General features: G+C 57.6%; 1 protein-coding gene across 4 annotated transcripts in view; it reads right to left on the bottom strand.

The window, feature by feature from the left end:
• Window positions 1-14325, bottom strand: part of GTF2IRD1 (GTF2I repeat domain containing 1) — a 102565-nt gene that overhangs the window by 13055 nt on the left and 75185 nt on the right. For all 4 annotated transcript variants that reach the window (XM_034988683.1, XM_034988685.1, XM_034988684.1 and 1 more), the window contains 2 exons: window positions 13572-13755; window positions 13028-13056 (listed from right to left, as the gene is read on the bottom strand). In XM_034988683.1, coding sequence (XP_034844574.1) covers window positions 13028-13056; window positions 13572-13755 — 213 coding nt within the window. The remainder of the gene's footprint in view (window positions 1-13027; window positions 13057-13571; window positions 13756-14325) is intronic.

The following is a 14325-nucleotide window of genomic DNA, read 5'->3' as shown; positions in this document are numbered from 1 at the left end:
ACGAGGACACGCCTCGCTTATAAAAGTAAAAAGTGGGGCTCCTGAGTGGCGCAGTCGGTTAAGTGGCCGACACCTGGTTTCAGCTCAGGTCGTGATCTCAGGGTCGTGAGATGGAGCCCCAAGTCAGGCTCTGCACTCAGCGGGGAGTCTGCTTGAGATTCTCTCTCACCTTCTCCCTCTGCCCCTCCCCGACCCCTCTCTGAAATAAATATATATATCTTAGGAAAAAAAAAAAAGGAAAAAGCATGCAAAAGGAAACAATTTTGGTTTCGGCAAATATTACACGTAATAAAGCCACTTAAGAAGTCGGCCTGTGAAGAGTGAGTCAACTTCAGATATACCAGATGATTTTCCCTATACGTACGTACCAACGATAAAGTTTAATTTAGAAATTAGGCACAGTAAGAGATGAACAACTCTAACGATAAAACAGAATTATGACAACGTACTGTATTATATAATAAAAGTCACGTGAACGTGGTCTATTTCTCTCTGAAAATATCTAATTGTATTGTACTTCCCCTTCTTGTGATGATGTAAGAGGATAAAACGCCTACATGGGGAAAAGAAGTGAGGTGGGTGATGCAGACATCAGGATGTGGCATTAGGCTACTATTGACCTGCTGGAGCTCTATTGGAAGGACAGTCATCTGCTTCTGGACTGCAGTTGACCGCGGGTGGCCAAAACGTGGAAAATGAATCCGCGGATAAGGGAAACCGGCTGTATTTGTTCTGGAGAGAGGAGGGCAGGATGAGGGAGAACATGGGGGCGGAGGGCACATTATGGGCGCTGTTCTAATTCTTGGATGGTGGTGGGCTCACGGGGTTCAGTGCAGTATTGATTAACAAGTAGACCCATGGGCAGGAATACAAACAAAAGAATAAAAAATGAATGGGTGCTATGTGCACTGTGGTATCCTAGAGTGGATTCTGGAACGTAAAAAACATTTAGTGCAGGAACTCACAAAATCTAAATATAAAGCCTGCAGTTTCGTTATGCGTATTGTACCGATCAAGGTTGAATTCTTAGTGTTGACAAAGGTACGCGGTTCTGCCGACCCTGCATGGGTCAAAGGGTATATTTGGGGATTCTATGCGATCTTTGCAATTCTTTGGCAATTAAAAATTATTGCAAAATTAAAAAATTATATCAATCAATGGAACGATGGTCACATGCAGGGGATGGTCAATGGCACAGTGGGTCCCGAACCAGGGATCAGGACTGATCTGGTCAGTGCATGAGGTCTAATGGGACCAGGAGATGGGAGGGAAGAAAGCAAGCCTTCTCCCCCAGAGTCTCCTTGGACAGGCTCTGTGCCCACATCCATCCATCTCCCTTCCCCTCCCTGGGGCCCAGCTTTGTGACCTCTACCTGACGGGGTGCACACAAAGGTCTGGAATAATGGCTGACGGGGCTGGCTGGCTGGAGCCTCCCCTGGTGGGGCTACCAGGCCCTTCTTCTGCCGTTTCAGCAGCTGGACACTGGGGTACAGACCCCACATCTGCTGAGGACCAGCCCACCGGAGACTGGGACTGGAAATTTGCCCTTCACTCCTCGCGACAAGCCTGACTTCTAGGTGTTATGGTCCCCATTTTACAGATAAGGATACTGAGGCTCACAGGAGTCAAGGTGCCTGCCCAACGTCACCAAGGCCACAAGGTCTGTGATCAGTGGCACTAACAGTAAAACCCGGGTCTCTCTGACCCCTGGGTACTGCTTTCCCATTTGGGAACAGCCCAGCACCTTCTCAGGGGCCTTCTTACAAACTTGAACCTGTCAGCCAGGCTTGGCAGATTAAACACCAGGTCTTCTTGTGGGGGTTCATCCGGGATCCTGGCGCCAGCCACGCACATGGCCCTTCCCAAGGGAAATCGCCTCCTTCTCTCTCCTCTCCCATTCCCTCCTCTGAGGTCCCAGCTACGCGGCAGACATCACTGACGTCACTGACCCAGGGCCGGCCAGGTCCTGGGCTGAACTGTGGCCATGACCAGCCAGGCACAGAATGCCACGCACTGAGCCTGATGAGCAGGACAAGAGCGCCCCTCCTGGGAAGGATGGACAGACCTGGGCACTTGGCTGCATCTCTGCTGCATCACCGGGGGTGGGCGGCTGATTTCAAGGACACGATCCAGTGGTTCTACCACAGCAGCTCGTGCTGCAGCCGAACACACGAGAATGGTCGCTCCCTGTCGACCGAGACCTGTCTGCTTTCATCCATGTGCGCACGGTTAAAGCCCCAGCGCCTGCCATGATGCCCGACACCACGGACGCTCCGTAAGTAAGGGTTAGAGAGACCAAGCTCTTGAGCGCTGGGCACTGTTCTCACAACTCCGCAGGGATTCATTCCCTTAATCTTTCCAACAACCCTCGGTGGCTGGGCCTGTGACTACCTCCGTTATACAGACAAGGAAACTGAGGCACGGAGAGACAGCCACCTGGCCCGGGTTACACGGCGAGTAAGCGGGGGCCGGGACTGGCCCCAGATCCAGACGTCTAACTAGCTGGCACGAGAACACGATGTCCAAAACCCAGGCTTATGATCGTGCTGACTGTATCAGGACCTTGTTTCCGTGCTCGGGGGAGGGAAGAAAGAGCAGGTCCTCCAACCCTGTCCACACCTCAGGTTTCTCTCCGCGTCTCTGCGCCCCCAACCCCCAAACCCACATTTCCAACTGCCTCTCAGAGCACCTTTGATTTTGCACGTCCCTAAGCAGCCTCTCCAGGGCTCCCTCAAACCTGGCCCTCCTCTCTGGGCTTTCCTTCTCTGGGGTCCCCCTCCTGGACGCCCAGGAGAGAAACCGCGGCTGCTTCCAATCCCGGAGCAGGCTGAGTCGTGACCCCCAAGCTGTCCCCGTCCTAGTCCCTGGAGCCTGTGATTACGTTTCTTGACACGACAGAAAGACACTGGCTGGTGTGACTAAGGTAAAGATCTTGAGATGGGGAGGTTATCCTGGGTTAGCCAAGTGGGCCCTAAATGTAATCACTGGAGTCCTTCTAAGAAGGAGGCAAGAAGGTCAAAGGGCAGGAGTTGGGCCGACAGAAGCAGAGTCAGCGTGAAAAGCTTTGAAGCTGGAGGAGAGGCCACACGCTGAGGAATGCAGGGGGTTTCTAGAAGCTGGGAAAGACAAGAGCCTCCAGAGGGAACCTGCCCCGTTGACACCCTGACTTCAGCCCGGTAAGACTCACCTCGGATCTCTTACCTCTACAGCTCTAAAGGGAAAAAAATATGTGTGTGGATTTAAGCCACTATGTTGGGGCAATCTGGTCGGGCAGCCACAGGAAACCCGGGCCAACCCCATGTGACCCTTCGAGCCGAGATCATGACCTGAGCCAAAATCAAGAGTCAGACGCTTAACTGACTGTGCCACCCAGGTGCCCCAAAAGTCAACGTTCTCATCCAGCCTCACACAATCTGCCTTCTCTCCCCATTTCCACCTCATCTCCTACCACTTCCCCCACCTGCTTCCTCTGACACCCCTGGCAGGTGACCCCAGGGCCTTTGCAGTCGTTCTCTCTGCCTGCACTGCTGTTCCCTAGCCCCCTGGCTCTCTCTCTACCACCCCAAAGGCCCTCCCTGGCCACCGCCTAGCTCATGTTGCAACCCCCTAAAAATAACCCCAACCTCCCCCATCCGCTTTCCCACTTCTCCCGAGCACACATCTGACACACTTTTACACTTTGTGCATGACTCTCTGCATTCACACCAGGAGGTCAGCGCCATGAGACAGGATTGTTGTTTTTTTTTTTAACCGGTGTTGAGCAAAAGCCCAGCATCCAGCCCAGTGCCTGGCTCCACAGACACCCCAGAAGTACGCAGTGCCTGAGCTCCCGAAGGGGAATGTCCCACTCCCCATGCCTGCTGTGGGCTTCAGGACAGGGCTGCCTGTCCCCTACTCCCCACTCCCACCACGAGGCCTCTTTTGTCCCCAGACCCCTCCCTAGCAGGTTGGAAAGATGGAGTCCACCCAGTCAACCCCATGTGCTGAACCACACTTAGCCCCCACGCCCCCGGCTCAGAGATGCATTTCTTGGCCAGAGAGAACTTCTGTTCCGCACGCCGGGCCTGGTGACCCTTCGAGCCCATCTCAATCCAGCCCAAATAAAGGTGCTGGTTGTTCCTGTGAGCTTGGGTGGTCCCAGCTGGGGAACCAGTTTCGGTGTGGTTTTCTGGAATGTTGCAAAAAAGTCTGAAGGCCCCCCGCCCTGCTGCTCCCTTCTGGGGAGCCCCCCAGCTCTAGGAACCACAGGGTCCCCCTCCCCAACCAGCAGGGCTCAGGGAGGACAGGGCTAGGGACCACTAACCCAACCCAGGGGCGGGATGGGGCTGTGGGGACCCAGCTGGGTCCCCACGGGCCAGGAAAAGGTAGGGGCCTCCCAACATGACATTGTTCAGCCTCTCCCTGGAAGAAAGGAGGCAGTGGGCCAATGGCACGGGGCCTGGCAGCCCGGCTGGGCATCTGCCCACAAAGGCCTCCGGGCCCCGTCCTGCAGATGCCACAGCATTTCCTGGGAAGGCAGCAGGGACACTGTTACTGGAGCCTAATTAACAAAGAAAAGCAGAGATAATTAAGTGAAGAAACATGTGGCTGGCGCTGGAAGGGGGTATCTTTAGAAACTCGAGAAAGGATGGCTTTATTTTGAGCTCTCAAGAGCGGGACAGCGTCGGAAGGGTGGAGAGGGGGTGGGGAGGGCCCACAGATCGGGGGCGCCGGGGCCAGAGGAGCAGGTGGGTGTGTGTGACCACACCGGGAGGAGGAAATGACCCTCGGGGCGGCTGAAGGGAGGAGGGCAGGGGGACCGCGGAGGCGTCCCCGCTCCGTGTGACCTGGAGGGGTCTAGAGACTGGAGGTTCACTTATCCCCGATCACACAGCTCAGAAGTGGCATCAGTTCCTGAGGGGGCCGAAGGGGACTCACCACTGCCGCCCCCTCCCCTCTCATTCTGTGCTGAGAGCAGCCCCATGCCGGCCCCCTTCTCCAGGAAGCCCACTCGGCATAGCACCTGCTGAGTGACAGGAGCCCCCACAGAGAGACCTGGCAGTGCCCCCCACCTCTCCCCCTGCAAACAGGATCTCAGCCCTCTGCTTGAGAGGCCCTTCGCCCACCCCACAGCTGAGCTTCTCACGCGGGGCGTCGGGCCGAGCTGGGGGTGTGATGCTGGGGGCGTGACGCGGGTCAAGTGGGATGATTTCTTTTCCTCAGCAGAACGTAACTGAACACGGTTCCTTCAGTCAAAATTAATCTTAAGTGCAGAGTTTTGGGAGCAGACCATGTGCGGACTTCCGAGATAGAGCATGGGGGGCGCCCCCCTGGAAACTTCGGCCCCCCTGGAAACTGCAGGGGTGCTGGGGCTCCGGCCGCGGGGGACGTCAGCGGAAGAGCTTGCCAAGGCCGGGTCTGCAGGGTCTAGTCCACGCTGCAAAGCCAGGCCTTCCAGGCCCTCCACGCTCCTCCTGGCCGGCCTCTCGACCTCTCGACCTCGCCACCTCCCGCGCGCGCGACGGGCCACCTGGTCCTCCCCTCCCTGCCCTGGCTATGCGCCCCAGGACGGCCCCGGCATGGGACCTTCCCGCTTTACAAGGAGGGAAACCGAGGCCCAGGCAGGCAAACCTGACTTGCTGGAGTCACACAGGAAGTCGGCAGCTCTGCTCTGTCTCTGGGACCCGGAGCCCCTGCTCTGGGGTGGGGAGTGGGGAGGGGGGGGGCCTGCTTCTTGGCTTCTGGCTGCTCATCGGAGAGTCCCCTGGAGCTGGCAGGGAGGGCCGCACTGCTGGGGTGGGGTTGGGGGGGCCTGGGTCCCGGGGGAACTGCGTTTGCCCAGGAGGGAGCTGGGAGGCACTGGGAAGTGATGAGGTGGATGAGGACCCTCCCTCTGCGCCCTTCCTGGTTCTCAAAGGCTAGGGTTCCCTTTCTCCAGGCAGGTGACAGTTAAGCCAAAGGCGGCTCCTGCTGAGAAGTGGCTGCTCGATCTCCACTCAAATGCCCCCAGTGACGGGGAGTTCACTACCCAACAAGGCACTTTTTTTGCCCACTGCTATTTGAGAATAGTTCTAGAATGTTATTGCCTTGATCCCTCTGGTGTCTCCCAGAAGGGCTCCCACTCTCAGCTCTTCTTACCAGCAAATTCCTCCACCTCTTTTCCTCGGGCTCCGCCTCCCTCTGTTCCTTCACAGACTCTTTTCCTGCAAGGTCCCTTGGAGGTCAGTGTGCCCCCTGGGCCGTCTCTGCTGGCGACACACTGGTCTGAGGGGTGGCGGCAGTTGCCACCTTCCCACGGGCCCTGCCCGGCCCATCGCCACCCTGCGCTAAAGCACCGATCTGGTCCCACTAATGCTATGGGCCCCTGGATGTTTCATGGGCCCGGAGACCCAGCCTGGGGCCTGGGTACCACCATCACCCTTCTGGAACTTTCCGCCTGGCCTCCCTCCCCTCCCTCCCACACCGATGCCACCTCTAGATCCTAGCACCACCCACCTCCTCTGGGTCCTGCCGCCGGCCGCCTGGGGTCAGCCTCCTCAACCCTCCCCTGGCCTCACTGGCCCAGTTCTGCTTTTCCAATCCACCCCTGGTGGGTGGAAGCCTGGTTACCATGGTAATTGTAAGACAACGCAAATCTGATCCTATCATTTTGTTGACTGAAAAAGAAAACCTCCAATGCTACAAGCTAAAGCTTGAGTCACCAGCAAAGTTTTGGTCCAGGCCTTTTCTAATTCTGGCCTCATTGTTTCGCTATCCTCCTCCCCCACCACCCACCACTCCCCGCTGAGGCTCCTCAAGAGCACAGACCTGGGTATGATTTGGGCCCCTGCTAACCCAGGCTGCCTCTTGCAGCCGCAGTGTGCTCAGCCGTGAAATGGGCATGACCACGGCGTCTACCTGACAGGCTTGCGAAGGGCTCCATGAGGCCGTGTGAGAGACACAGGGCCTGGCATGTGTGGGCGCTCAGCAAGAGATGGACACAGCTCTGCCTTTGTGGGTGCCACCCCCTCAGCCTGGAATTCCTGCTCCCTTTTCCACCTGGGGAAGGTCAGCTTGCTGGGGAGCTTTCCCTGGCCCCAGATTCAGGTGGTCTCCTGGCAGGGAGCTAGGTCTCCAGGGGGAGAAAGGCTGGTCTTTGCCTGTAGGTGGCACTGAGCTCACGGTGCCTGGGGCTTGGGACACCCACTCTGCTCCCGTCACATTTCCTGGGGATCAACCCGCAGGCAGACATGCCTTCCAAGCCCCTGGCCCTCCATGCCTCGACCTGCTGTCCTCCACCAGCCACATCTAAACCTCTTGGTCATCCACAGTGGGGGCCCCTCCATGGTAGCCCACATCAGGATAGATGGGACTGTCCCTTCCATCTTTCTAGCCCTTGCCTCTAGGACCTGACTCCACCAGTCTCTCATCCCCACGGGAACAGCCCCCGCCCCATCACCTCCCTGTCCCCCTAGGAGGAGTTGGCAGGGGCTCCTGCACCAGCTCTCAGCTCCCCTCTTGCACCCATCCTGCTTCTTGGGGGGAGGGGGCGGCAGTGTCCCTCCTCTTGCCCCTCCCCACCCCCATCACTCATTTCTCTAAAATCACGCTGTGGCTATTCTTACCTCTAAAACCCGCTCCTGATCCCATTTCAGTCGGCAGACCCGCCCCACCTCTCTCCTGGCCCTGGTGCGACCCATTTCTCTGCTCTCATTCCCTCCTAATCCACTCGGGTCCCCTCCCCGGAATGGCTCCTAACCCCACTGCCCATGACCTCTGGGGGTGGCTCAACCCCGTGGGCCAGGCCAGTCTCAGGTCTCCTCCCGTATTTGACCTTGTACGCAGTATCTGGCTCAGGTGGCCACTCTCCGAGTTTCTCACTTGGCTTCTGGCCATCTGTCTCTCCCCATCTCTCCAACACCCGAATGCAGGAGGGCCCAGGGCTCATCCTTGGACCCCTCTGAATTGTCCACACTCATCCCCACGGTGATCCAGCTTCCTGACTGAAACACGCTACATGTGGAATGGCCCCCACCTGCATGTCTCCAGCAAGATGCTCTGATTTATAGATCTGCCTGTCCAACTTGGCCACTTGGGTGTCTAATTTGGTGACATTCAGATGCTGACCCCTCTCGCCCACTAGCTGCTCAGGACAAACTCTTTTGCTCACACCCCACACTCACTGCATCAGCAATCCTGTTAGCCCTACTTCCAAAATATGTCCAGGGCCCCTGGGCCTTTGCACTGACTCCCTCCCTAGATGCTTCGACTGGGATTTCTACATGGCTCATACCCTCACTTCTTTCAGGTCTTAACTCCTGCTGACCTATCTGAAATTGTCCTTTTGACAGGCCTATCTGTGTTGTATGTCTCCATGGCACTTGTCACTATCAAATATATTGCTCTTTGTCCTTATTTATCTTATTTATCTCCCTCATTAGAAAATAAGCTCCATGAGGGTAGAGATTTTTTGTCTACTTTGTATTCCTAGATTCTGCTTGCCATAAAACAGGCAAAATATATATATGTATGTATATATATACATACATATATATATATACATATATATATTTAAATTTATTTGAGAGAGAGAGAGAGAGAGAGAGAGAGAGAGAGAGGGCGCACAAATGGGGGAAGGAGCAGGAGAGGGAGAAGCAGACTCCCTGCTGAGCAGGGAGCGTGATGCGGGGCTCCATCCCAGGACCCTGAGATCACGACCTGAGACGAAGGCAGACACTTAACCGCGTGAGCCATGCAAACGCTCTTATATATAATTTTTTTAAAGTAATCTCTACACCCAACGTGGGGCTCAAATTCACAACCCCGAGATCAAGAGCCGCACACTTTTCTGACAATATATTTTTGTTGTGCATATACATAAACCCAAAGGATTAACTGTGAGCCTAAAGGGTGAGAGAGGCAGGGCCCATGTTAGAGATGCCGGCAGCCAGAAGGGGGAGCAAAGAGCGACCCAGTGTGGATGAAAGCTTGGGGAGGCACGGGCACAAGCTGTGTGACCTTCAGTGAGTTTCTTAACCTCTCTGAAACTCAGTTTCTTCCTGTAAGATTGGTTATTGGGGGAGATACCGTGCGCTGCTATGGGAAGGCTTTGTGACCGGCAGATCATAAACACGATGTAGAGGTTAGGTGTCCACGGTGTGGGCAGTTGTCCAATGTCCACGGTTGGGGGACAGGACAGTTGCACAACTATGATAACAGCCTGATGAGGGAATGTCATAAGGCATTTAAAAAACATCAGAAAATGCTTATGTTTTCAGCGTGTATGCATGTAAATTTATAGAAAGAACAACAGCAAGATGTAAAGTTAATAAGCTTGGGGGAAAATCTGGAAGAAATGTATCATCCTAAAAACGGACAGCCATCTGGGCACTTAGATTTCTGTGTTTTCCAAATTTCCAGCATGGGCACGTATCTGCATTTCCCTTCAGGTTTTTATGACCTACTAGAATGTTCTGTGGTTGTTACTACCCCAGCCGCCCAGGTGGAGGGCCTCTCCTTCCTGTGTCACCACAACCAGCATTACCCCGAACAGCCTGCATTGCTGTGCTGGGTGTTCATAGCTGTGGGCCCCTCTGGGTTTGGGGAGAGTGCCTTGAGTTGGTGCTAGGCTCACCCAGACCCCCCTCCATAGCAAACACGACCACTGTGCTCGTGTTTGCGGAACTGTGGCCTGTGGCCCCTGGTGCACATCTGTGCCCAAGAGCAGGATGTCTGGGGCTTTGAGGGACTCTGAGGGACTCTTAGCGCTGTCCCCAGGCACCTGCCTCCCTGTCCCCCCGGCCCGGCCTCTCTGCTTTAACACGGCAGCTCCAACGGCGTGGACCTCTCCTGGGCCTCACTCGCTAGGGCTCCTGAGGTCACATCTGGGTCACCTGGGCCCACTGAAGGCAGGATTGGAGTTCACGCTGGTACGAGTGGAGGGCCTGGCCACCATCCCTCTGCAGCCCCAGGTCCCCCCACCAGGACCCCTCCAGCCAGCATTCCAACCCCCTAGGGATCTGTCAAGCCGCTGGCCCACAGGTCCCCGGACCAGAGGCCCCAAATCCCACCCACTGTCCTCTGAGACTCGGTCCAAGTCCATCATTAGCCAGGCGCCTGGGGGGAAACTGAGGCCCTGAGGGCGGACGTGATGTACCCAGAGGGACAACGCTAAAGGCCCCGGGATCGTCTCTTTTGACCCAGAACAAAGCTGGCTCAGGAATGGCCATACCGTCTCCCCACTCTGGCCTGGCCCACGATTCTAGGAAGCATCGTGAAAGACCCAGGTTTAACGACCGATTTATCTTCAAAGCGTAATTTTCTTTAGCATTCACTTTCTCAGATGGTTCTCTTAGCAAAGGCTTCTATGGGAGCCTTCGATAAATCACCTAGAAAATCTCAGAGCCATCCTTAACAGGCCTCCCCTTCCAGGGAAGCCCCCTTCTTCCCAAGCCTCACGCCCCTGCACCTCCCCACCACACCCCCATCTGCCCTCCCACCCTGTACCACCCACTGACCAGGCCTTCCCCAGTCACTGGTCTGCTCATGCTCAAACCTTCCGCAGTATGGAAGTGGCTACATGGATGGGCTTCTTAGAAGGTTCCAGGCCCTGGGGAAGCCTCAACGGGGAGGAGCAAGGGGCATCTCTCCAACCATCTGCATGGACGTCTTGTGGGTACCAATGTGGACACATGATATTCAAGACTTGGTGGGCCCCCTGACCCTAACTCCTTGGCACTATGAAGCCTTCTGGAACCTGGACATGAGCCCAGGGAAAAGGGGAGGAAAATGGGACTCAGATTCTCCCACTATGCAATGTGGGCTTTCGGTAGAAATCTGGTTCAATTTTACATGTCTTGTGCTTCTGAGTTTCCATTCCGTATTTCTGGAAGAGGACGAAAGAACTAGGGAAGTGTCCTGAAGGCCCCGCTGTGCCCAGGATAAGGCCTGTGTCTTTGCCATGACATGGCCAAGCTGGTTTCACCCCCTACCCCTGCCCCAGCCACGTGCTCTGATGGCCCCTCCGTCTGTGCCTTCACTTAGGCTGGGCCCTGCCTCAGTACCACACACTGTTGTGCTCATCTCAGAGACCCGGCTCAATGCCACTTCCTCCGGGAAGCCTTCCCAAGCCCCAGGAATAACCACCGCCGCCCCCACTGGCTGAGCACTTCCCATCACAGCCGGTCCAGGGCTGAAGGATTCACAAACGTCTCACCCAAGCGTCAGAATGAAGCCCCCCCAGGATAGCAGGGGAGAAACAGTCCTCCACAGCCCGCCCGTCACTGCCCACCGTTTTTCCAGTTCCGATCACCGAGGGAGGCAGGTATGCGTTTCTCCATCACACAGATGAGCAAGTAGAGGCTTGGGGATGTGAAATAATGAGCCCAGAGTCACATGGATAGTAAGGGGCGGTGGGGGGGATGCAGGGATTTGAACCCAGGTCTGTCTGAGCAGCAGCTTGTGCTTTCCCACGGCCGACGTGCTGCCACCGACCCCCAACCCAAATCAGATTATCTGCCACCCCTGCCATCCATACGCCCAGGGCACCTGCGTCTGGTTCAGCCCACCTTCCTCCAGACTACGGCACCTGCTAACGTCCCACCTCCCCCAGACACCTGAGCTCCAACTTCAATTCACCTGGGGACCCCAGGAGCTGGCCTGCGTCAGGCTTTGGTGATTGTCTGCTGGAGGGCCTGGGGACAGGCTGTGACCTCTCGTGAACTCTCGGAGGCCCCCGCGAGCCTGGACACCTTCCCAGCGCGGTGTGACAAGTGCCTTGAGTAAGCACGGAGCTGGCCGGCCGGCCCGTCTGTCCCGGCCCCTCCCGGGGGCCACCCAGCCTGGGAAGCCAATGCCTGGAAAGGCGTTCGCAGGCCCCCCCGAGGGCTGGGCCAAGGGCTACTTTCCCATCTCCTCTTCCAGGCAGCCTGCCACCCTCTTCCACACCACGTGGGCAGAGAAAGCATTTCCCAGGGCTCTCTCTGCGCACAGAAGAGCCAAAGCACAGGCCGAAGGGTGGGTGGACAGGCAGACTGGCCTGGAGACGTCAGGAAGCTGCTCTAACCGCCAATGGGCAGCCGAGCTCCCCGGGCCGGAGGGCAAGCCCTTGTCGGCAGAAGGGCCCGGAAGCCCTGGGGTCTGTGGGAAGGTTGCTGGCCGACCCTCTGCCCCGCAGTGTTCCTCCGCAAAGGTACGTAACCGCTCTGCGTCACATACCACCCGGATCACTGGGCCTCCCTGCAGGGAAGCCAGGCTTTGGAGCCAACAGTCCCTTCACTAGGGGTAGGGCATCCGGGGAGTCACTGATGTTCCCTCGGCCTCAGTTTCCTCCTCCGTAAAAAGGAGACAGGAAAAGGTCACAGTGCAAAGCGCTGACCTGGTAGCGCACGTCAGGTATCAGAACTGATTTCCTTTCCTGCTTCCCAAGCTCATTAATGACTGTGCCTGCCCCCCGAGCAGCTGCATGCTCAGGCCCCCACGGGGTCCCTTCCTTCTGGAAGGAGGGGCTGGGAGCACATAGACCGCCTCACTGTGTTTCTGCTCTCCCTCAGCATCCCCTGGGATGGGGCCCGGGCCGGCCAGGCGCCCCTCTCCTTCAGGGTTTGGGAGGGCCCGGACACAGCCCATGGAGGAGACGGACGTCAGGAGAGGCAGCTTGCCATCTAAGGCTGAGGAAGCACTTACCACCATCTTACCGCCCAAGTTTGGTGGGCCTGATGCAGAAACCCCTCCCTCTGTGATTAGGAACCACCTGCCACCGAGCTCGCCCACACACTCAGGTCAACCAGGCCCCTTCATTAGGAGGGGAGGGCCGGGCCCCCGCCCTCCTGAACCCTGGCCAGGTACAGCACATGAGTCAACCCGTGCCCTCCCCGCCCCCCTTTTCTCGGCCCGAGGTTCCAGTGTGGCCTTCCTCCTCCCACCTGGGGCTGGTGCCCAGAGGAGGTGGGAGAACAGAAGGGCAGGGCCTGGTGTCCCACAGTAAGCTGGGCTCCGGCCTCTGGCCCCCAGCACGGCAGCCGGCCTCCCATGCCAAGCGGCCCCCCCCGCCACAGCCAGTGCCTCTTACCAGGCTTTGGGATGAGTCCTTGAAAAGGCCTGAAAGAGAAAGAGAGATAGGAGTGTCAGAAGGGGGACCTGGGAGCTCCTCAGCAATGTCTGGGGACCACCCCACACCGGCTGCCTCAGAATGGCATCTGAACAAGCTGCCCGGGAGTCACTGCTCGGGCCGGACACGGTGATGATGTGGCAGTGTGCTGTGCGGGGGGGGTGACCAGGGCCTCCTGCTGGCCCTGCCCTGGCTGGCTCTGTGACCCCGGGCAAATCACCTGTCTCCGTGTCCTCCCCTCTGAAGTGGGCTGACCGCCTCTCCCAAAGGGCTGGGATGGGAGGGCAGTGAGGTGACGGGAAGGCCACCCCTCTGCTGTGGTGGCTGATGTGGGGTTCCCTGCACCCTGGCCAGCCTGCAGTCACCCTTCTGCACACCGCCCCCCGCCCCCCGCCCCGGGGACCGAGGATGGCACTGGAGAGCAGAACAAGGCGGGACCAGATCAAAGGCAAGGCCAAGGGCCCCGCGCATGCTAGTCTGGCCTCCTCACCCGTCCCCTGAGTACCTGGTGACCGTGAACTTGATCTTGTCAGCCACTGCGAGGATCCTCTCCAGGTTCTGGGAGCCAAAGGTGCAGGGCTTTCGAAATGGGATTCCTGGGGGAAGCCCCTCAATGATCACCGAGCCGGGGTTACTCTTGATCCGCTTGTAGGGGACCTGGACGGGGTACTTGATGCCCAGGGCTTCTCCTATGGAGGAGGGATGGAGGACGGGTCGGAAGGAGCCAGAGCAGGGCCGGTGTGTGGACACGGGGTGCGAGTGTGATGGGAAGGCGTGTGCGTTGGGGGGGGTATGGGGGCTGGCGTGTAGCCCCGTGGGAAGGCACAATTGGTGGGGGGCTAGGAGTTAGGGAGTGGGTCATGCAGGGGTACCGAGTGTCCGGGCGGGGCAGAGGAATGGGCAGGGCACGCGGGGCTTCAGCCACAGGGGAGAGGGTAGCGGCTCAGGTTCCTCGGCCTCTCAGCCTGAGATTCTGCAGGCCCACATGGAGGATGGGACTTGTGGCCATGGCTGGCCCTTCCCTACAACGCCTGACCCTCCATCAGGCCCCCAGGGCTCTGCCTCACCCTGGTTTGGGACCTGCCTGGCCTGAGGGCAGACTGCATTTGGGGTCCCTCCTGGACAGAGGGAAGGAGCTCACTGCGATCCCTCCAAGGGGCCCACTGAGAGCGTCATCCCCTGCATTGCAGGGCGTCCCTTTATGAAGACACGATGCAGAAATCTCTGCACGTCTCAGCTCGAGGAAGAACAGCTGGAAC

This window comes from Mirounga leonina, unplaced genomic scaffold, assembly GCF_011800145.1.
Source record: "Mirounga leonina isolate KUSES-001 unplaced genomic scaffold, KU_Mleo_1.0 Mir_454, whole genome shotgun sequence".
Classification (NCBI taxonomy): domain Eukaryota; kingdom Metazoa; phylum Chordata; class Mammalia; order Carnivora; family Phocidae; genus Mirounga; species Mirounga leonina.
This window is presented reverse-complemented; position numbering and strand designations above follow the sequence as displayed.